We start from the raw sequence: 22,979 nt of genomic DNA on the forward strand, positions 1-22,979 counted from the left end.
GTGAGCCCAGCAGCTCCTGAGGGCCTGCTGAATACACTTTTTTCCCTGGGCTGGGCAAGTCATGCTGTCATCCCAGGCGTCCTTGTGGCAACCCTGCAAGTGGGGGTCGCACAGCCTACTTTAAAGATGGGAAAACTGGCAGAGACTTGGCAGTGGACAACCAGCACCTCAACTAAGTGATCAAAGTGAAGACTCCCAGCAATGGGGCGCACTGACGTAACGTGCCTCCTGATGTGATGCAGCAAGACAGACGCAGCATCACGTCTGTGACGTTCCTGCTCAAGTGCCCGGGCTCAGTCTACTCACTTCCAACAGATGCAAACTGAGGGAAGCCACACAACAACTGGCCTGTACTGTTCAAGTTCCAATGTCAAGAAAGACAAGAAAAGGCTGAGGAACTGTCCCAGATTAAAGGAGAATAGAGAGACATGTCAACTGAATGCAATATGGGATCTTGGATTAGATCCTGGATCAGAAAAAATAATTGCCATGAAGAACATTATTGGGTCCATTGGTAAAATTTAAATATGGAGTGTTGATGAGGTAACGGTCTTAGGTCAATATTAGATTTCCCAACTGTGGTCACTATACTGTGGTTATGTATGAGCACAACCTTAGAAAATACACACTGAGGAACAAAGGAGTAAAAAGGCAACATGTCTGCAACTTTAGGAACGTAAATTCAGATAGATGATCGATAGATAGATAGATAGATAGATAGATAGATAGATAGATAACGTATATGTGTGTATGTATACCAATAGAGTGCATATTATACATATGTGTGTATAGAGAATGCATATGTGTCTGTGTTTACAAAGAGAAAATGTGTGTACATGCATGCACACATATATGCTCATATGTGTGTATACATGTGTGTGTATACACATATAACATATAGTTAAAAAGAAAGAGAGCAAATGTATCAAAATATTAACAAATGGGGAATCTAAGTTAAAGGTATATGCTAATTCTTTGTACTCTTTTTGTAAGTTTGAATTTATTTCAAAATAAAGTGTTTTTTTTTAAATAGGAGGAAACTAAGGTCCAGGGAGGTCAAAGCCTTGCTCAGGTCTGCAGAGCTCAAGGTCATCTGGGCCCAGGACCCTAACCCTCCTGCAGGGGCTCTAGCCTTTGGCTCGGCTCTGGCAGCGTCCATCCCACCCTGGCCACTTACGGGTGACCACCACGCTGACAGGGCTAGAGCGCTCCTTGCCCCGGGCGTTCTGCACCTCACAGAAGTAGAAGCCGGTGTCGGCCCTGGTGGCCGAAAGCAGCTGGAGGGTACTGCTGTGGGCGTCCTCCAGCAGGACTTGGTTCTTGTACCAGCTGTAGCGCAGCTCACTGGGTGCTCCTTTAGGCACGTTGCAGGCCAGCGTCACTGTCTGGTGCTCTTGGATGGGGCCTGTTGGGCTCACCTGGACCTTCGCCACTGTGGGGGCAACATAGGGCACACTGGAGGTACCCAGCCGCCTTCCAGGCCCAACCTCTCAGAGTACTGGGGTTGTAAGCACTCAGCCTAAATCTCTGACAGTCTACTTCGCACCCCTTCTGCAGCAGAGGCTCCTGGGTTGGCCCTGCATCTCTGTCCTGTACACTGGGATCCTCCTGATATCCGCCCCTGACAGGGAGGTTTGCCATCTGTCTGACGCAGGGCTGGGACTCCACATCCACGTTCCAGGAGGCATCTTGGCCTGGCTCCCCTCAGCCCCAGTGGCCTGGACCCTTTCCCTGCCCTCTGGTTAAGACCCAGGCTCACCCAGGACTCACTGAAAATATGGAGGCTGACAGGAAGGGAGACCGAGGAGCCCACACCATTCTCAGCTTCGCAGGTGTACATGCCAGCATCATCCCAGGCTGCCTGGGACAACTTCAGCACATGACTCTGGGCTTTGAGGTGTGTCCCATCCTTGACCCACTGCACGGAATTGACAATGGGGTAGCTGCTGTTCACCTGGCAGGTGAGTGTAACTGGATCACCTGGACGGATGGTCCTCTCCGAGGGGCTGAGGAGGATCTCCACACCCTTGGGTGCATCTGCAAGGTATGACGGAGTGTGTCAGGTAAGGTGCCTGGAGCAGGCAGGGGCTGGCACACTTTTCCTCTCTGAACACTCTGCCCTAAGGAAGCCCACCCAGAATAATCATCAGTCCTGTTAGTTCCCCTATCCAGGACTTCACTGTCCCCCACCTTGTGAGGAATTCCTGATCCCTTCCTGCTCCCTTGACAATGCAATGCTTGACGTAGCATCCAGGCCACACTGTCTTCTAGTGCTTTCTGCCTCATGACACTGTCCATCTATTTGGGAGTCATAGGTACACACTGCTTGCTTTGGTGGCTTGTGGTAGCTATTGGTTGGTGAGGGACCAACCACCTAATGGAGGGGGCCAAAGACAGAGTCAAACTAGCTCTGAGAATGGTTAGCCGACTTGTAAAGAGGGTGCCAACCATACAAAGAACTGCATTTCTTTTTCATTTTGGGGGGGAAATATTGGGGGACAGTGTGTTTTTCCAAGGCCCATCAGCTCCAAGTCAAGTCGTTGTCCTTCAATCTAGTGGTAGAGGGAGCAGCTCAGCTCCAAATCCAGTCACTGTTTTCAATCTTTAGTTGCAGGGGGCGCAGCCCACCATCCCATGCGGAAATTGAACCGGCAACTTTGTTGTTAAGAGCTCACGCTCTAACCAACTGAGCCATCCAGCCGCCCCCAAGAACTGCATTTCTTTAAATCTTATTCCAAAACCTCTCTCTATGTAATATGTTAATACAAGCTCATATTTTCAAGCACTTAATCTATGTAAATATGAAAATAGTAGAAACTACTATTTTTGAGCAATTAGTATGCGCCAAGCACTCCACTAATTTTCATAACAATTCTATGAGATAGGAACTAGTATCTATTTAACAGTACTATAGATGGCCTCTCCCCTGTACAGACAAGAAAACAGAGGGTCGATAGCAATGGCGGCAGCGGGGCGCACTTTTTGAGTTCTCCGTCGGATCTTATCAGAAACGGGAAGCTTATAACCCATCAAAGGACTCTCTGCTCATCACGCAGAACAGCGAAGAGACTCGCGCAGGGATTTCTTGCAGGTGGGGAAAAATTGGGCGAGCAGGGCAAGAAGGAAGGGAGCGGAGCGGAGACACGCCGCACCTGCGGCGGCGGTGGGGACGCGGGTTGGGATCGCGGTCCACACCTGTGGCGGTAGAAATTCGGCCCCCACCCTCGGGTTGTGGAAATCTGCTCCGCACCTGTGCCTGTGAAATTCCAGCCCACACCCACGGCTACAGATACGCAGGATATCCCAGGACGGAGGAGAGCCCGGAAGCCACGAGGTGGGCGTTTTGCCCTGCGTCCCACAGCGGTCCTCTCCCGCTGCAGGGGCAGCATATCCAGCATTAACTTCAGCTAATAACCTCAGTTGGTCCTTGGGCCGGACAAGGAACACAGACTCCGTGCCTGGGCACCTTCCCCCGCTCTTCTGACCCTACCCCCGCCTTTCTAGAGACTTGATCTAGCCCCTGCACTAAGGAGCAGCGGCAGATTACAGAGGCGCCTTGGAGCCCCGGCTCCGGGAAGACAGGCGGGCCCAGGGAGGAGGCTAGGAGCTGGGAATCTTCCGCCCCCAGCCACCACCTTTTCTGGCCTGCGGGAAGAGTGTTAAGACAGCGGGGCTGGGAAAGAGAAGACCCCTCCTTCCATCCCCAGCCCCCACCCTTTCTAGCCAGCCTAGAGCGGGGCAAACACATCCCCAGCTGCAGAGACGCAGGGGTTCCCAGGAAAAAAGAGAGAACACAAAAGCCAAGTGCCGGACTCTACTTTGCGTCCCACAGCAGACCTCTCCCTCCCGCAGAGGGAGGATATCTAGCATTTGAGACTATTAAACTCCATACCTGGGCCCCTCCCCCCGCTCTTCCAATCCTACCCCCACCCTTCCAGAGACTTAAACTGGCTCCTGATCTGAAGAGCAGTGTCAGATTACAGAGGAGCCTTGGGGTTTGGGCTAAGGGAAGACTGGCCGCTGGCTTTGGTCCAGGGAAGAGGCTGAGAAGAGTGTGGTTTGCCCTGGACTAGGAGACAGAAGACTCATCCACCCCCAGATACCACCGTTTCTGGCCTGTGGGTGGGGTGTGACACAGCTGGGCTGGGAAAGAGAAGACCCCTCTTTCCATCCCCAGCCCCCACCCTTTCTGGCCTGCCTAGGGCGTGGCAATTACATCGGTGGAGGCACTCCCAGGGATCAGCAGCAAGTGGTATATACAGCACTCAGCTTTCAGCAGCTGAGGAATTCCCTGCCGGCCACACACACACACAGGGAAGAGGTGCCCTAAGACTCAGGAGAGCTGGACACAGGGCTGGTGGTGCTATTCTCGGTGTGCATATGTGCCGGCAAGGGCAGAAACTGCACTGACTTTGTAAAACCTACTGTCCAGACCCCTCAGCCCCACGCATCTAAAGCTGCAGCCTCAGAGTCACTCTGGGCATCAGGTGACCGGCTCTACCTGCACAATACGCAGGGGATTACTTGGTGGGCTTAAGCCACAACTGGCGCTGTCTTTTTTTTTTTTTTTTTCTTTTTTTCCTTTTCTTTCTGTTTTGATTTGTCTTTATATTTTTGACATCTTTGCCTGTGTCGAGTGGGGATTCTGTGCTACAGCAGAGAACAACTTGGAAATTACTTGGTGGGCTTAAGCCACAACTGGAGCTGTCTTTTTTTTTTTTTTTTTTTTTTTTTTTTTCTTCTTTTCTTTTCTTTCTGTTTTGATTTGTCTTTATATTTTTGACATCTTTGCCTGTGTCGAGTGGGGATTCTGTGCTACAGCAGAGAACAACTTGGAGATTACTTGGTGGGCTTAAGCCACAACTGGCGCTGTGTTTTTTGTTTGTTTGTTTTTTGTTTGTTTGTTTTTTGTTTGTTTGTTTGTTTTTGTTCTGTGTTGATTTGTCTTTATATTTTTGACATCTTTGCCTGTGTCGAGTGGGGATTCTGTGCTACAGCAGAGAACAACTTGGAGATTACTTGGTGGGCTTAAGCCACAACTGGCGCTGTGTTTTTTGTTTGTTTGTTTGTTTTTTGTTTGTTTGTTTGTTTGTTTTTTGTTCTGTGCTGATTTGTCTTTATATTTTTGACATCTTTGCCTGTGTCTCCAGGTTGTTCAACACAGAACAACCTGGAGATCACTTGGTGGGCTTAAGCCACAACTGGCGCTGTGGTTTTTGTTTGTTTGTTTGTTTGTTTGTTTGCTTGTTTTGTTCTGTTTTGATTTGTCTTTATATTTTTGACATCTTTGCCTGTGTCGAGTGGGGACTCTGTGCTATAGCTGAGAACAACCTGGAGATTACTTGGTGGGCTTAAGCCACAACTGGCGCTGTTTTTTTTTTGTTCTGTTTTGATTTGTCTTTATATTTCTGACATCTTTGCCTATGTCGAGTGGGGGTTGTCGATTGTTTTTTTACATGTGAATGTATTTGACTTTTTCCTTGTTGTTATTGTTGTGCTTGGTGATTTGCTTTGTTCTGTAATTGCCCTACCAGTGCCCAGCTTAAGAGGCACAAGATTCAACATACCCAGCGGCCAACTCCAGGCCAAGCCAGAGTACTACCGGGTTTGACCTACAAGTGACACACTCAGAGGGGATTCTTTACAGGCACATAGAGGTCAAAGGGCAAACCACATCTAAGCGATCAATCCTCACGCAGCAGAATACCCTGCGTGGGCAAAGCCAAGTCTCACAACTAGTCAGCCTAGGAGTTAACTCCACCTACTCACAAGCGAAAAGCAATTAAGGATCTTCTTTAACAGGACAATATACACAACACAAGAGTCACTTTTACAGCACACGCAGGGGAGGAGAACGAAGTAGTGCAAGTCAAATATAAAGGACATTTATTATATACTAATCCAGCAAGAACTAAGAACTCCAGGGCACCTATCTAATACATCGAAGCAAACACAGAGAGTCAGCCAGAATGAGGAAACAAAGAAACATATCCCAAATAAAAGAACAGAAGAAACCTTCAGAAATGGAACTAAATGAAGCAGAGGTAACCAAACTGTCAGAGACAGAGTTCAGAATTCTGATGATAAGAATGTTTAAGGAACTTAGAGAGGACATCAAGAAGGATGTAGAAATCATAACGAACAACCAGTTAGAACTAAAGAACACAGTTACTGAAATAAAGAACTCACTTGAAGGAATTAACAGCAGGTTAGATGAAGCAGAGGATCGAATCAGCGACTTAGAAGACAAGTTAGCAGAGATCACCCAAACAGAACAACAGAAAGAAAAAAGAATAAAAAACAATGAAGATGGTTTAAGAGACCTATGGGATAACATCAAGCGCAACAACATGCGCATCATAGGAATACCAGAAGGTGAAGAGAAGAAACAAGGGATTGAGAACATATTTGAAGTAATAATGTCTGAAAATTTCCCTAACCTGATGAAGGAAACCAACATACAAGTCCAGGAAGTGCAGAGAGTTCCAACCAGGATAAACCCAAACAGGTCCACTCCAAGACACATTATAGCTAAAATGGCAAAGATTAAAGACAAAGAGAGAATCCTAAAAGCAGCAAGAGAAAGACAGAGGGTTACATACAAGGGAACTCCCATAAGACTATCAAATGACTTTTCTGCAGAAACATTGAAGGCCAGGAGGGAGTGGCAGGAGATACTCAAAGTGATGGAAAACAAAGGCCTACAACCTAGGTTGCTTTATCCAGCAAGGCTATCATTTAAAATCGACGGGGAGATAAAGAGCTTCCCAGAAAAGAATAAGCTAAAGGAATTCATTACCACCAAGCCAGCATTGCAAGAAATACTAAAAGGACTTCTGTAAATAGAAGAAAGACGAAAACAACTTATCCACAAATTTAAAAATGGCAATAACTATGTACTTATCAATAATCACTTTAAATGTAAATGGTTTAAATGCTCCAATCAAGAGACATAGGGTGGCTGAATGGATAAGAAAGCAAGACCCTTGTATATGCTGTATACAAGAGACTCACCTCAGATCAAAAGACACACACAGGCTAAAAGTGAAGGGTTGGAGTAAGATATTCCATGCAAATGGAAATGAGAAAAAAGCTGGAGTTGCAATACTTATCTCTGACAAAATAGACTTTAAAATGAAGAAAATATTAAAAGACAAAGATGGACACTATATAATAATAAAGGGATCAATTCGACAAGAGGATATAACCCTAGTAAACATCTATGCACCCAACATAGGAGCACCTAAATATATAAAACAGATATTGACAGACATAAAGATGGAGATCAACAGTAACACTATCATAGTAGGGGACTTCAACACACCTCTGACAACAAGGGACAGGTCTTCCAGACAGAAAATCAATACGGAAACAACAGCCTTAAATGACACATTGGACCACTTGGATTTAACCGATATTTTCAGAGCATTCCACCCCAATGCTGCAGAATACACGTTCTTCTCAAGCGCACATGGAACATTCTCCAAGATAGACCATATGTTAGGCCACAAAGCAAGTCTGGATAAATTTAAGAAAATTGAAATCATACCAATTGTCTTCTCTGACCACAGTGCTATGAAATTAGAAATGAACTACAGGAAAAAGACTGGAAGACACACAAATTCATGGAGGCTGAATAATATGTTACTAAACAATGAATGGGTCAAACAGGAGATCAAGGAAGAAATCAAAAGATATCTCGAGACAAACGAAAATGAAAATACAACGACCCAAAATCTATGGGATGCAGCGAAAGCAGTCCTAAGAGGGAAGTTCATAGCACTGCAGGCCTACCTAAAGAAACAAGAAACATCACTAATCAACAGTTTATCTTCACACTTAAGGGATCTGGAAAAAGAACAACAAAATAAGCCCAAAGGGAGTACAAGGAAGGAGATAATAAAGATCAGAGCGGAAATAAATGAAATAGAAACCAGAAAAACAATACAAAAGATCAATGAATCCAAGAGTTGGTTCTTAGAGAAGATAAACAAAATTGACAAACCTTTAGCCAGACTCATTAAAAAAAAGAGAGAGAGGACCCAAATTAATAAAATCAGTAATGAAAGAGGAGAAGTGACAACAGACACTGCAGAGATACAAAAAATCCTAAGAAATTTCTATGAGCAACTGTATGCCAACAAATTTGACAACCTGGAAGAAATGGACAATTTCCTAGATGCATACAACCTCCCAAGGCTAACTCAAGAGGAGACAGAAAACCTGAATAGACTGATTACCACCAAGGAAATTGAATCAGTAATCAACAATCTCCCAACAAACAAAAGCCCTGGACCAGATGGCTTTACAGGTGAATTTTACAGAGCGTTCCAAAAAGAATTGTCACCTATTCTCCTCAAACTCTTCCAAAAAATCCAGAGGGAGGGAAGACTCCCAAACACTTTTTACGAAGCCACTATCACCCTGATCCCAAAATCAGACAAAGACACCACAAAAAAAGAAAACTACAGGCCGATATCGCTAATGAACATAGATGCAAAAATCCTCAACAAAATACTAGCAAACAGAATTCAGCAATATATTAAAAAGATTATACACCATGATCAAGTGGGATTCATCCCTGGTATGCAAGGGTGGTTCAACATCCGCAAATCAATTAATGTGATACACCACATTAACAAAATGAAAAATAAAAATCATATGATCATATCAATTGACGCAGAAAAAGCATTTGATAAAATTCAGCAGCCATTCATGATAAAAACCCTTAAGAAAGTGGGAATAGAGGGATCATATCTCAACATAATAAAGGCCATATATGATAGACCCACAGCTAACATCATACTCAATGGGGAAAAACTAAAACCATTCCCCTTAAAATCAGGAACAAGGCAAGGCTGCCCACTTTCTCCACTTCTATTCAACATAGTGCTGGAAGTTCTAGCCACAGCAATCAGACAAGAAAAAGAAATAAAAGGCATCCAAATCGGTAAGGAGGAAGTAAAACTGTCATTATATGCAGATGATATGATACTATATTTAGAGAACCCTAAAGACTCCACCAAGAAACTATTAGAGCTGATAGATGAATTTAGTAAAGTAGCAGGATACAAAATTAATATTCAGAAATCAGTTGCATTTGTATATACCAATAATAAAACATCAGAAGGAGAAATTAAAAAAGCAATTCCGTTTACAATTGCTCCAAAGACTATAAAATACCTGGGAATAAATTTAACCAAAGAAGTAAAAGATCTGTACTCAGAAAATTATAAGACACTGAAGAAAGAAATGAAAGAAGATACAAATAGATGGAAACACATACCATGTTCATGGATAGGAAGAATTAATATAGTTAAAATGTCCATACTGCCTAAGGCAATATATATATTCAACGCAATTCCTATCAAACTACCAACGACATTTTTCACAGAGATAGAACATATAATCCTAAAATTTATATGGGATAACAAAAGACCCCGGATATCTTCAACAATCTTGAGAAATAAGAACAAAGTGGGAGGTATAACAATACCTGACTTCAAATTATACTACAAGGCTACAGTAATCAAAACAGCATGGTACTGGCATAAAAACAGACCCATAGATCAATGGAACAGAATAGAGAGTCCAGAAATAAATCCATGCCTATATGGCCACTTAATCTATGACAATGGAAGCAAGAATGTACGGTGGGGTAAAGACAGTCTATTCAATAAATGGTGCTGGGAAACTTGGACAGACACATGCAAAAAGATGAAGCTGGATCACCTCCTTACACCACATACAAAAATAAATTCAAAATGGCTTAAAGATTTAAATGTAAGATCTGAAACCATAAAATTCCTAGAAGAAAATATAGGAAGAAACTTCACAGACATTACCCGGAGTAAGATTTTTACTGATATATCCCCTCGCGCGAGGGAAGTAAGAGGAAAAATAAACATGTGGGATTACATCAAACTAAAAAGCTTTTTCACAGCAAAGGAAACCATCAATAAAACAAAAAGGGATCCTACTGATTGGGAAAAGATATTTGCCAATGATATATCTGATAAGGGGTTAATATCACAAATTTATAAAAAACTCACTCAACTCAACTCCAAAAAAACAAACAACCCAATTAAAAAATGGGCAGAGGACATGAAGAGACATTTCTCTAAAAAGGACACACAGATGGCAAACAGACATATGAAGAAATGTTCAACCTCACTAACCATTAGAGAAATGCAAATAAAAACCACAATGAGATACCACCTCACCCCAGTCAGGATGGCTATCATCAATAAATCAACAAACAACAAGTGCTGGCGTGGATGCGGAGAAAAGGGAACGCTGGTGCACTGTTGGTGGGAATGCAGATTGGTGCAGCCACTATGGAAAACAGTTTGGAGATATCTCAAAAATCTGAAAATGGAACTACCTTATGATCCAGCAATCCCACTCCTAGGTATCTATCCGGAGAAATCCAAAACTCCAATTCAAAAATCTTTATGCACTCCTATGTTTATTGCAGCACTATATACAATAGCCAAGACCTGGAAACAACCGAAATGCCCATCAGTAGATGACTGGATTAAGAAACTGTGGTACATTTATACAATGGAGTATTACGCAGCCATAAAGAAGAAAGAAATCTTACCATTTGCAACAACATGGATGGACCTAGAGAACATTATGTTAAGTGAAATAAGTCAGAAAGAGAAAGACAAATACCATATGATCTCACTTATATGTGGAATCTAAAGAAAAGAATAAGTGAATGAACTAATCAGAAACAGTTTTGGAAAAATGGAGGAAAAACTGAGGGTTGCTAGATGGGCAGGGGGGTGGGGATAAGGGGAAGGTGAGAGGTTTTGGGAACGTACAGAGGGATAGTGGATGGGGGGAGGGGGGTTCACACAGTGTGAGGGATATAAATGATAAATGTCTAAGTTTTGCTTTGTCTTGTGCACCTGAAACTAATTAATTAAAAAAAAAAAAAAAAAAAAGAAAACAGAGGGTCTGAGAGGAAAGTAAGTTGCCCAAAGTTTGCTCATCTAGTGGATGGTGGAGCTAGCTGCCTGATGCCTGTAAATAGTTGTTGTTCTAGAACAGGCTACCCTGTTTTACTGGGATGAGGAGATGCTCAATCAAGTGGAAACTGGGCATTCTCCCATGGCGTCTTTGCCATGTCCAGTGACACACTGATTACCGTGAACGTGAGCAGCCTTAGGCAGGAAAGAGGCAGACCACTCCCCTCCCCCAGTATCCTCCAGAGCTGGGCTAAATCCTAGGGTGCTTGCTGCCCGAACCCCAAGTCTTTGGCTCTCTGTATCTCCCCTTCTGTGCCCAGCCTGGCCTCAGGGACAAGAGGTGAAAAGGAGCCATTAAACGTGGTTCTTAGTGCTTAGCATTCTCTCTCCACCTGTCCCACCCTGGAGGTCCAAGTGTACCCAGCTTTGCCTCAGGGCAAGAGCCATGTTTCTACTGGCTGGAGAAGGAACAGTTTCCATTGGGGAGCCACAGATGTGTGCTTGGTAATGAGGGAATGGCCCCAGTGTACTCACACTGCACTTGGAGGTGAATCTCGCCCTCTGTCTTATGTTCAGCCACCGAGAGCTGGCAGCGCAGGGTCTGGCCGTGGTCCTTCCAGGACAGGGTCATGCGGAGGGTCTCCAGATGTCTGATGCCTGTGGGCTCGAGCTTCCGGAGGTTGGAGGTGACTGAGCGAGCAGGGTCCTGGCCTTGCCACTGCAGGCTGATCCTCTCCTGTGTGCACGCGTAGGGAGTGGAGCAGTTGAATTCTGCCTCCATGCCTTCGCGAAGCTCTAATGGCGAGGCAATGGTGGGCACACTGAGGTTCTCTGAGGACAAAGACAAGAGGGTCAGGACTCCCCTTTATCACACTTGAGACCTCCTCACCCAGCTAAGAGGTGAACCCTGGGCAAGGGTCTTCAAGGGGAAAGAGAGGTTGCTTTCTATCCCCACTTCCACTCGGGGTGAATGTATGGGGACACAAGGCTGGGGCTAGGCTTAGGACAGAAGTCGGGGCTGTTGGTTAGCAGAGCCAGGAGCAGCTTGGGAGTCCCTTCCAGGCAGCAGCCAGGTCACCCTTCTCCTCACCTGTCACGGTGACCTTGGTGCCTTTGACTTCTGACCAGCCATTGACCTGCGTGATCTCGAAGCGGAAGTTGTAGGAGCCCGAGTCCTGGGGGCGCAGGTCCTTTAGCAGCAGGGTGCACACTCTGTGCTCGGGGCGCCCCAGCAGTTCGGTGCGGCCGCGGAAGCGTTCCTCCACCAACTGGGGGTCTCCCGAATGGTGAACCACCAGCCGACTGCCCAGGTAGTCATAGTACCAAATTGCTACGATGCCATGAGGCACCTCCACATCAGCAGGGAAAGTGAAGACGCAGGGGATGATGAGACAGGACCCCTTCACTCCTTGCACGTCATTAGGACTGGAGCTGCCCCATGACGCCAGGACTGAGGGAGGGGCAGACAGACAGGAGAATAATGCAGGCCTGGGGTCACCGAAGAGCCCTAAGGTCTGCCCCATGGAACGTGCCCCAGATGAACCCCCAAACCCTACCCTGCCCCCAGCAGCTCAGCCTCTCTGGGCGCCCCAAGGAAAGTCATGCTCCCTTCCAGTGCCTCCCTGTGCCTGCCCTTCCACCTCAGCGGCCAAACCTGTGACAAGGCACAGTCCAGTCCGTGGGCCAGCAAGTCTGGGCCCTGAGAAACAGGCAAGGCCAGCAAAGCTTACCTGCTGAGATGGATGAGGCCAGGTAGAGCAGCTGGAGCAGGTGGCCCATAGCAGGTTCTTGCTCTGGTTCTGGTGCCTAAGAGGGTGGTGTACACTGTGTTGGTTGGGCACACAGGGGCCTCCTAAGGAACCTCAGGGCACCCCAGCCTCAGAGCCTGCTGAGAGCCCAGTCTTGTGTTCCCACATGCTGTGCTGGCCAACCCAGTGAGAGAGCAGGGCTGCCAAGGACTTCTGGGCAGTCATCAGCTGGGAGCCAGGAGCCCACGGTCACGGCTTGGACTTTACCAGGAATGCCCTCACTTGGTATCATGCCCCAGAAAGTTCAATATGTGTCCCTAAACCCCACCCCAAGTTCTGCTTTCCCAGCCCCTTAAGGATACTGCCCTAGAGCAGATGAACAGATGTTTCTCGTTTTCTTCCCACTTCCCTGTCCCTCCCTGCCACCTGAGAACAGGAACTGGAACTCAGAGAGGCCCAGTGACTTATACCAACGCACTCAGCAAGAATGATGGTTTCTAACTCAAGATTTGTCTCCCTACCTCCAGCCTTACCAACTAGCTATAAGCTATAATGGGGCTTGACTGAGCACTCACCAAAGTGCCACCTTTAAGAGCCACTCCCCTGCTCAAAAACTTTCTGTGGCTGCCCATTGTCCATGAGCTATGGGCCTAATACATATTTCTTACTGCCAGCTCTGCCCTCATTCTCTGCTCCCTACATACCCACCCTGGGGCCAGTCCCATCTGCCCATGGGCTCTCCAATTGAGCACCTCTGTCCCCACCACAAATAATCTTTGCTTATTGAAACCTTATTCAGTCTTCAAGGTGTAGCTCAAAGGTGATTTCTAGCTATAACTTCCCCTTTGGGATTCCTGTACCCACCCAGAGCCATTTCTGTGCTTGCCTTGTCCTTGGCAGCTTGTTAGCACCCATTTCTCAGGACCTGGGACTGGGGATAAGTGCCCTGCAGCAGCGCAGAGGCCCTCAGGCTTGCAGTAGTGGGCAAGAGATGGGTGTGGTCCTTGGGGATTTAGAGTTGGTGGCAGGGCAAGTCTAGGTATGACGGAGGCTCAAGTGTCCTGCACAACACATATCCCACAAACATGAGTTAAATGCCTAGAGTATAGTAGTATGCATAAGAAGGCAGACCCTAGTGTACCCCTGGGGGTGGGCACCCTTAAGGGGTGCCATGGATATGAATCTAAAGGGGAGAGATGGCAGAAACACATATAAGAAAAACTATAAAACTGTTAGAAGAGAACATGGGTGAAAATCTTCATGACCTAAGATCAGGCAACGACTTCTTAAGTATGACACCAAAAGTACAAGCAACAAGAGGAAAAATAGATAAATCGGACTTGATAAAAACTAAAAACTTTTGCCTTCCGGGGGAGTTAGGAGCGCTCCGCTGAGGTAACTGAGCATCAGCCTCAGACCTCATTCTCTTTGCTGGGACTTCTGGTGACTTTCCCTGAAATGCTATCAAGGCTGCAGATTAGTAAGGTTGAGGATCTGGCCCTCAATTTGTAAAAAACCACATCTGTGAGTGGGTGCAATAAAGCAAAGCTCAATAAAATAAGGAAATAAATGTTAATGTGGAGAACGATTTTAAGACGGAATCATCATCTCCCTTTGCTCTTCAAAGCTCTTCAGAGACATTGTTTTCTGTTCAGCTCTGAGATTTCAAAACAAGTTTACTGGAAGCATTAGAAGAATTACGTATGAGAAAGGAAGCAGAAATTCAATATGAAGAGCAGGTTGGTAAAATTGTTGTGGAGACACGAGAATTTAAATGACAAAAGGAAACTCTTCAGAATCAAAAGGAAACTTGAGCAAAGCAACACAAAGAAGCAATGGCCGTTTTTAAAAAGCAGTTGCAAATGAAGATGTGTGTCTTGGAAGAAGATAAGGGGAAATATCAACTTGCTACAGAAATAAAAGAAAAAAAAATAGAAGGATTGAAGGAAACATTAAAAGCATTATTCTTTACAGAAGAAAGTGAGTGAAATGGTAAGGAAATTACAAAATAGACACTAGCCCACTTATTAACACATTATGTGCATAGTATTTTTGTCAATATGAATGTGACATTTATATTAAAAACAAACAGTTGAAATTGGATACTCATATCCTCTTTAAAGGGCTGAATTACAATTTCAAATATAGCTTAAATGAATTTATTTCACAAATTTATTTCTAGATTATGTAGTGTTTACATATCATAAAATAAATTTAATACAGTTCCCCCGTCAAAAAAAAAGTTAAAAACTTTTGTGCATCAAAGGACACTATCAAGAGAGTGAAAAGACAACCCAGAGAATGGAAGAAAATATTTGCAAATCATATCTCTGGGATTAATATTATACATAAGGGATATATATATATATCTCCTACAACTCAATGACCAAAAAACCCAAATTCAAAAAATGGGCTAAGGACTTGAATAGACATTTCTGTAAAGATGATATTAAATGGCCAATAAGCCATGAAAGATGCTTAACATCATTCATTAATCATTAGGGAAATGCAAATTAAACCACAATGAGCTACCACTTCACACCCATTAGAATGGCTATTAAGAAACAAACAAAGCCAGAAAATAATAAAAGTTGAAAAGGATATGGAGAAATTAGAAGCTAAGTGCACTGCTGGTGGAAATGTAAACTCGCGCAGCCCCTGTAGAAAACAGTTGGGTGGTTCCTCAAAAAGGCAGACAAAAGATTACTGTATGATCCAGCAACTGCCCTCCTAGGCATAGATCCAAAATAACTGAAAACAGGGATTCAAACAGGTGCTTGTACACCCAGGTTCATAGCAGTGTTATTCACAATAGCCAAAAAGTGGGAACAACCAAGTGTCCCTCAATAGATGAATGGATTAAAAAAATATGGTCTATCTATACAATAGAATATTATAGAATAAGAAGGAATGGAACTCATACATGTTACAGCATGGGTGAACCTTGAAAACATTATGCCATGTCAGCCAGACCAAAAGAGCAAATATTACATGATTCCACTTAGGTGAGGTAGCTAATTCATAGAGACAGAAAGGAGAATAAAAATTATGAGGGGCTGGAAGGAGGAGAGGAAAGGGAGTTAATGTTTAATGGGTACAGAGTCTCTATTTTAGGTGATGAAAAAGTTCTGGAAATAGACAGTGTGATGGTTACACAATATTATGAATGTACTTAATGCCACTGAATTGTACACTTAAAAATGGTTACAACAGAGGCGGCTGGATGGCTCAGTTGGTTAGAGCGTGAGCTCTCAACAACAAGGCTGCCAGTTCAATTCTCACATGGGATGGTTGGCTGCACCCCCTGCAACTAAAGATTGAAAATGGCAACTGGACTTGGAGCTGAGCTGCACCCTCCTCAACTACCGTGTTTCCCCGAAAATAAGACCTAGCCGGACAATCAGCTCTAATGCATCATTTGGAGCAAAAATTAATATAAGACTTGGTCTTACATTATGTTAGACAAGACTGGGTCTTATAGCAAAATAAGACCGGGTCTTATATTAATTTTTGCTCCAAAAGACACATTAGAGTTGATTGTCCTGCTAGGTCTTATTTTTGGGGAAACACGGTAGATTGAAGGACAACAACTTGGAGCTGATGGGCCCTGCAGAAACACACTGTTCCCCAATAAAAAATTTTTTAAAAATGGTTAAAACAATAAATTTTATGTTACGTATATGTTACCACACACATACAAAAACCCCTGTTGCCAACTGTGCAATCCTCCCTGGTCCTAAATGCTGACTCAGCAGAGTGATGAGGAGGGCCGGGGGAGGCTAGAAGTGGGGACAGGAAACTCATGAGAACTCCCAGCCCCCAGATCATCAGGCTCACAGGTGGGGCCCAACTGATTCTGGTGGCTACCAGGGGGCACACCTGGGGAGGGCTAAGCAGACACCCAGGGCCTGGATGGGCCACAATTACCTGTCAGGATGACCAAACAGTACTTAGCCAAATGTAAAGGGAGGAGGGACGGTCTTGCAGGGAGCACGGTGAAGCAAAGGCCTGGGAAGGCCCGAAAGAGCACTATTCTTCAGAGTACATGGCCCCTTGACTGGGCTGCTCCAACAGACAAGTCTGGTCATTTGCAGAGACCCAGTGGCTCGTCTCCAGTTCTTTGGGCAGTCCTATATGCCTGCTCCTGTCCCAGGAGGCTGCACTCACACCCTCACACCTGGTCTTTGGCCACAGGACAGGCTCATGTTGGCCCAGACTGGAATCATGACCTTAATGCTGGACTGAAAGGCAGCTTGCTGTGCATGGTTGGGGGCAGGGGTGGCCCCAGAGCCCAGAGCCATGCTAGGTATCAGGGTCAGATTCTCTATAGCTGGGATATCAGCAAGACACACATATGATGTCCCCAGCTCCTCTGTTGGTCCCGTTTGGGACCCTGGAAAGGGCAATGTTGAACTTAATGGTGGAAGAATGGTAACACACTGACCTCAGAATGGAGCAGATTTTTGGAACGTGTGAAAAGACCTTTTCTAAAATCACATCACGTATACTTACTTAGCCCAGCCCCAACACCCAAGGGGTCAGTCCCACCAGAGTCCAGCTTATTGGTTCAGCCTGTTCTACCTCAAAGACCACTCTTGGTCCAGAGAACTTTCCTGGGGGAAAAAAGGGGGCAACAAGAACCCCAGAAAGGGAGACCCTTGTCTCTGTTTGAAAGCCTGGTGTTGAAGGCTTAGGCTGAGCTCTGGGTGCCCTGGGGTGCACCCGGCGCCCCTAGTGCTACAGGGATGACTGCAGGTCCTGGGGAAGGGGGTGGGTGTATTGGGGGACAAGGAAAACCTCCGCCCTAAAACAACCCAACATTTAGACAGTGACCACTTGGGAAAGCATTGTTTCCCAGAACTCAGGAAGTTCCTGAAGTTCATCCTTGTATCCCCAAGTCTTGGGTACGCTGAAGACAGAGCTTTAAATCCTCACTCCTACCTAGAAATGGTATATGTGGCATCAGGGTTGGGATGGGCTGGCCTGGCACATGGCAGGCATTGATGTTTGCTGCCTGTGCAAAAGCAAGTGAGTGGGAAAAGTCTATGCGAGTCCAAGTGTCGCAGGACAGCTGGGGAAGGCAGGCTGGGTCCCCAAGCCCCTGACCTCTGATCCCAGAGACCAAGTCTGGCCTGGGGAAGAAAGGTCAGAGGAAGTTTCACTGTAAGCAGCTATAAAGGATTCAGTTTCTGTTTCCCAGCACCAGGGTTTGTCCCCCCAACTTCCCCATCAGGTTGGAGAAGGAGGAAAATTGGGTAACACAGCCAGCTGGAATGCTCTCCTCTATAGATAGGAAACCAGGGTACAGCTGGGCAATTTCAGGAGTACATTATCTTCATAATAGTGGAAAGCCCCAAACATTTAACTCTGAAAGCCATATAACCCTTAAATAAGGTCTGTTGGCTTCGAAATGGGCAGTAGAAATTTCACATTTTAATCTGGCTATAAATGTTCTTAGCCTGAGCACCCATTCCCCATTATGCTGGGCTGTGCTGGGGTTCCTATGCTCCCATGAATGAAGTGGAATGGGAATGGGCCTAGAGTGAGGGGACAATGAAGGTTGGGTAGAGATGCTGCGCTGGGTTAGGCAGATGGTTAGGCTGCGATTTGGGATGGAATTAGGGTTGACGTGGAGGTAAAATGATGGGATTGGGGTGAGGGTGAAGGCTGGGGCTGCGGTTGGGTAGAGATGATGATTAGTAAATGGTTGGGGATGGGATACAACTGAGGGTGAGGTAGGGTTGGAACAGAGAGCAGGGGTCAGGATTGTGGTTCGGATTGGGATTGGGATGTGGGTTGGGGGAAATTTGGAGTTGTGAAGGGGATTGGGTTGTGAGTGCAGCTTTGATGAGTGTCCTGGGCTTAGGTTGGCCTAAAGTCCAGCACCCACACCCAGATACCCCCCAGCCAATTTCAGCCCAGTCCCATTCCCAACCTTCTGCTCACCCTCCAGGCCCAAGGATGGAAGTACCTGCTCCGCAGGGGAAGTGGCTACAAGGCTGGTGAACCACAGGCGAGAAGAACGGAGGGAGGCCCGGGAGCTCGTGGTGCTACTGGCTTCCCAGAGCTCTGACACCGCGAGAGAGGAGATCCAGCCTCAGGAACTTCTTCCTCTTTTCCCAAAGCCTCAGCTCCACTGCCCAGCCCAGACACTGGTCAGGGAGGCAGCTGCAAGCTTGTGCAATACCAGGACAGGAAAGATCTTGTTGGCAGGGGAAGGTCCCAGGCAAGGCCTGGCACTGAGGGACTTGAACAAGCAGAAGTGGGATCTGGGGCCATGCTGGAGCCTCCTCTCAGGTGAAGTGGGAACAAGGGAGCCCTGTTCACCAGCCATTTCTATATCCCTCTCTCTGGGCTCACTTGGCCTTTTTAGGGAGTCTGAGAGAGGTGGAAGGAAGCTTTCTGCACACGGTTCCTCCTGACAATCGGGAAAGAAGCAAGCCCAGTCTAGGGTGAGAAAGCTTTCCAGGGCACCCAGACCAAGGTATTGATTCTCCAAGCCCTTTGGGAGCCTCTCAGCACCCCACTGCTACCTGGATACTTCTGAGAAGAACCCCCCCTGAGAAGCAGACCCTAGTTGTAGGAAACACAGGGGCCCCAACATACAGGACATTTCTCAAGGCTGCAGGAGTATCTCTGATTCCTCTCTCCTTCCCCACTGTTCTATACCCCGCTCCCCCCCACACATGATTTCAGCAAGCCCCTGACCCTCACTGAGGCAGAGAAGGAAAGGTAACCCAGCATGGCTGAGTTACCTTTATAATACTAGAGCCCATTGTATTGAGGCCCACTACTGAGCCAAGCACTTGACATATGGGGTAGATTTTAATGGTTCCAAACAATCCTGGATACAAGTGACAACACATTTCTTTTTTTTACAAATCAAACTTAATTAAACTCAGCCCCTGCCTACCTATATTGGTGGGGAGCCCAGTCACAGCCTATCAGTTCCCCTGTATCCTGTGGACAAACCATGTGTGTCAATCAAAAAAGACATGAGGCGGGGCCGGCCCTGTGGCTCAGGCGGTTGGAGCTCCGTGCTCTTAACTCCGAGGGCTGCCAGTTCGATTCCCACATGGGCCAGTAGGCTCTCAACCACAAGATTTCCGGTTCGACTCCCGCAAGGGATGGTGGGCTGCGCCCCCTGCAATGGCAACTGGACCTGGAGCTGAGCTGCGCCCTCCACAACTAAGACTAAAAGGACAACAACTTGACTTGGAAAAAAGTCCTGGAAGTACACACTGTTCCCCAATAAAGTCCTGTTCCCCTTCCCCAATAAAATCTTTAAAAAAAAAAAAAAGGACATGAGGGATGGCTGGTTAGCTCAGTTGGTTACAGCATGGTGCTAATAACACCAAGGTTGCCGGTTCGATCCCTGCATGGGCCACTGTGAGCTGCACCCGCTTTAAAAATAAAAAAAAATTTAAAAAGCACATGAAACCCTGAATCAGATGGAGGACCTCAGGTGCCAGTGGCACAAAGAAATTGTCTCCTAACTCGTGGACACGGACAATAGTTTGGTGGTTGCCAGAGGGTAACGGGGGTGGGGGGTGGGGGGTGGGGGGTGGGATATGAGGATGGGGGGGATCGAATATATGGTGATGGAAGGAGAACTGAATCTGGGTGAAGAACACACAATGGGATTTATAGATGATGTGATGCAGAATTGTACACCTGAAATCTATGTAATTTTACTGACAATTGTCACCGCAATAAATTTAATTTAAAAAAAAAAAATTAAAAAAAAATAAAAAGAAAAAAGAAATTGTCTCCTGACATTCTACCCTGAAATCCTCAGGCCCCAGAGAGATTAAGTCTCTGTCACTGTACCCTCTTTGTAGCCCCTATATTACTCCGAATCTTGGGTCATTTCCTCTTTTGACCAAAATACAATGGGTTCATCCCATTGCTTCTTCGTCCAACCCAAACATAAAGCTTGTCGGTCCAGGGACCCCCAGCTCTAGGCCTGTGCAACTTATCGGCCCCAATCCTTCAGTCCACTGTAGACTATATACGTCTACTCCATGGCGTCATGGTGGGAAGCATATTCTTTCCCCCCTTGATTTTGGTCTTAACCAAAATTTACTGTGGGCAATGGATGTGAATGGACGTGACATAAACAAAGTCTTGACCTTGCCGTCTTGCATTTCTGCCATTACCACGCAAAGGACATACTCCAGGTAACCTGCTGGTGCAAACAGGAGGACAGACATGTGGAACAGACCTGAACCAAACCCACAACCTGGAACGAAGCCAAGCTGAGCCCAGCCAAAGTCAGCCAGACCTGAGCCCACCTGCAGGTATGTGTTTATTGTCGGATGCCACCAAGAATTCTGCGGTCACTTGTTAGCTACAGTAGTAAACTTATACAAGGCCTATGTCCCAGAACAGCATGCACAGGACATGCTTATCTTTTCTTGGGGTAAGGAGAACAAAGTCTTGTCTACTTTGTCTAGTTAGGGAACATTACCTTTGGTTATTTATTTGAGTCTACAGTTACCAAAGTAAATTTAAAAAATAAAAATTGCTAGGCTATTTCTCAAGAGGTCAGACTGCCACACATACTTTTAACTTTCACAAACACTCTGTGAGGTACGTACTATGATTCTCATTCCAGATGTGAGAATCAGGCCTGGGGACATTTGGAGGTTTGCCCAATGCATAATTTTTTTCGTTGTAAAAAAAATAAGTAAGACCTCACCAAAGAGATATACAGATGGCAAATCAGCATATGAAGAGGCGGCCGGGTGGCTCAGGTTGGTCAGAGCACGAACTCTCAACAACAAGGTTGCCAGTTCAATTCCCACATGGGATGGTGGGCTGCGCTCCCTGCAACTAAAGATTGAAAACGGTGACTGGACTTGGAGCTGAGCTGCGCCCTCCACAACTAGATTGAAGGACAATGACTTGGAGCTGATGGGCCCTGGAGAAACACACTGTTCCCCAATATTCCCCCAATAAAATTTTTTAAAAAAATAAAAGAAAATCAACATATGAAAAGATGCTCCACATCATATGTCATGAGAGAAATGCAAATTAAAACAAGATACCACTGCACACCTATTAGAATAGTCAAAATCTAGACCACTGACAAGACCAAATTCTGGTGAGGATGAAGAACAACAGGAACTCTCATTCATTCCTGGTGGGAACACAAAGCCTGGTGGCCATTTCGAAAGCCAGTTTGGGGTTTCTTACAAAATGAAGCATAGTCTTACCATACAATCCAGCAACCATGCTCCTTAATAGTTACCCAGTCGAGTTGAAAACTTGTGTCCCCACAAAAATCTGTACATGGTGTTTATAGTAGTTTTATTCATAATTGCCAAAACTCAGAAGCAACCAAGACGTCCATCAGTAGGTGATGGATAAATAAACTGTAGTACATCCAGACAATGGAATATTGTTCAAAGAAATTAGCTGTCTACTAAGTCATGAAGAGATATGAAAAAACATTAAATGCATATTTAAATGAAATAAGCCAACCTGAAAAGGCTTCCTACTATATGATTCCAATTCTATGACATTATCGAAAAGACAAAACTATGGAGACAGTAAAAAGATCAGTGGTTGCCAGGGGTTGGGGAGACAGGAATGAATAGATGGAACACAGGAGATTTTTTAGGGCAGTGAAAATACTTTGTATGATACCATAATGATAGATACAAGTCATTATACATTTGTCCAAATCAACAGAATGTGCAAGTCTGAGTGAACTGTAATGTAAGCTATGGATTTGGGGTGATTATGATGTGTCAATGCAGGTTCATCAATTGTAACAAATTGGTGGGGGATGTTGATAGCGGGAGGCTATTCATGTGGGAGACAGAGGGCATATGGGAAGTCTCTGTACCTTCCCTCATTTTGCTGGGAGCCTAAAATTGCTAAAAAAAACACACAAAAAAAACAACAAAGGACAGAAGTCATTCCATTCACTCCACTTGCTGGAGTGAGAGCTAAGACATTCTCCCAAGAATTTTGGCTATAAATAGTAGGCACCCAACTTTGACATCCACTTTCCATTACATGAAACTAATGCCCTTGACTTTTTGGACAATTGACATTTTCAACCTTGAGACAGATAGCTCAAAGTAGTGCGCATAACTACGTTCATATCCATATTGTTTTCAGGTTATAAGATAGAAGGAATAAAGGACAGGGGGAAAACTCTTTAACAAAGCTTGGACTTTTGTATCCTGAAATTCCATCTCTTTGTATTAAGCATATCAGATCAAAATTTGTCCTAAGAATGGAA

The 22,979-nt window shown here is 45.4% G+C and overlaps 1 protein-coding gene across 4 annotated transcripts in view; it reads right to left on the reverse strand.

Moving 5' to 3' along the window:
- SIGLEC1 (sialic acid binding Ig like lectin 1) overlaps positions 1–18,846 on the reverse strand; it is a 31,930-nt gene extending 13,084 nt beyond the window's left edge. For 2 of the 4 annotated variants that reach the window (XM_074317602.2, XM_088789237.1), the window contains exons 1-5: positions 12,707–13,037; positions 12,067–12,426; positions 11,511–11,807; positions 1,771–2,037; positions 1,178–1,432 (exon numbers count right to left, since the gene is read on the reverse strand). In XM_074317602.2, the coding sequence (XP_074173703.2) occupies positions 1,178–1,432; positions 1,771–2,037; positions 11,511–11,807; positions 12,067–12,426; positions 12,707–12,755 (1,228 nt within the window). In that variant the 5' untranslated portion in view covers positions 12,756–13,037. Of the gene's footprint in view, positions 1–1,177; positions 1,433–1,770; positions 2,038–11,510; positions 11,808–12,066; positions 12,427–12,706; positions 13,038–18,670 lie in introns of those variants that run through there. The other 2 variants (XM_019733829.3, XM_074317601.2) reach the window with 2 other exon arrangements.
- Between the last annotated feature and the right edge of the window lie 4,133 nt (positions 18,847–22,979).

Source organism: Rhinolophus sinicus, chromosome 13, assembly GCF_057876585.1.
Source record: "Rhinolophus sinicus isolate RSI-liver-muscle chromosome 13, RSI-T2T, whole genome shotgun sequence".
NCBI classification, from domain to species: domain Eukaryota; kingdom Metazoa; phylum Chordata; class Mammalia; order Chiroptera; family Rhinolophidae; genus Rhinolophus; species Rhinolophus sinicus.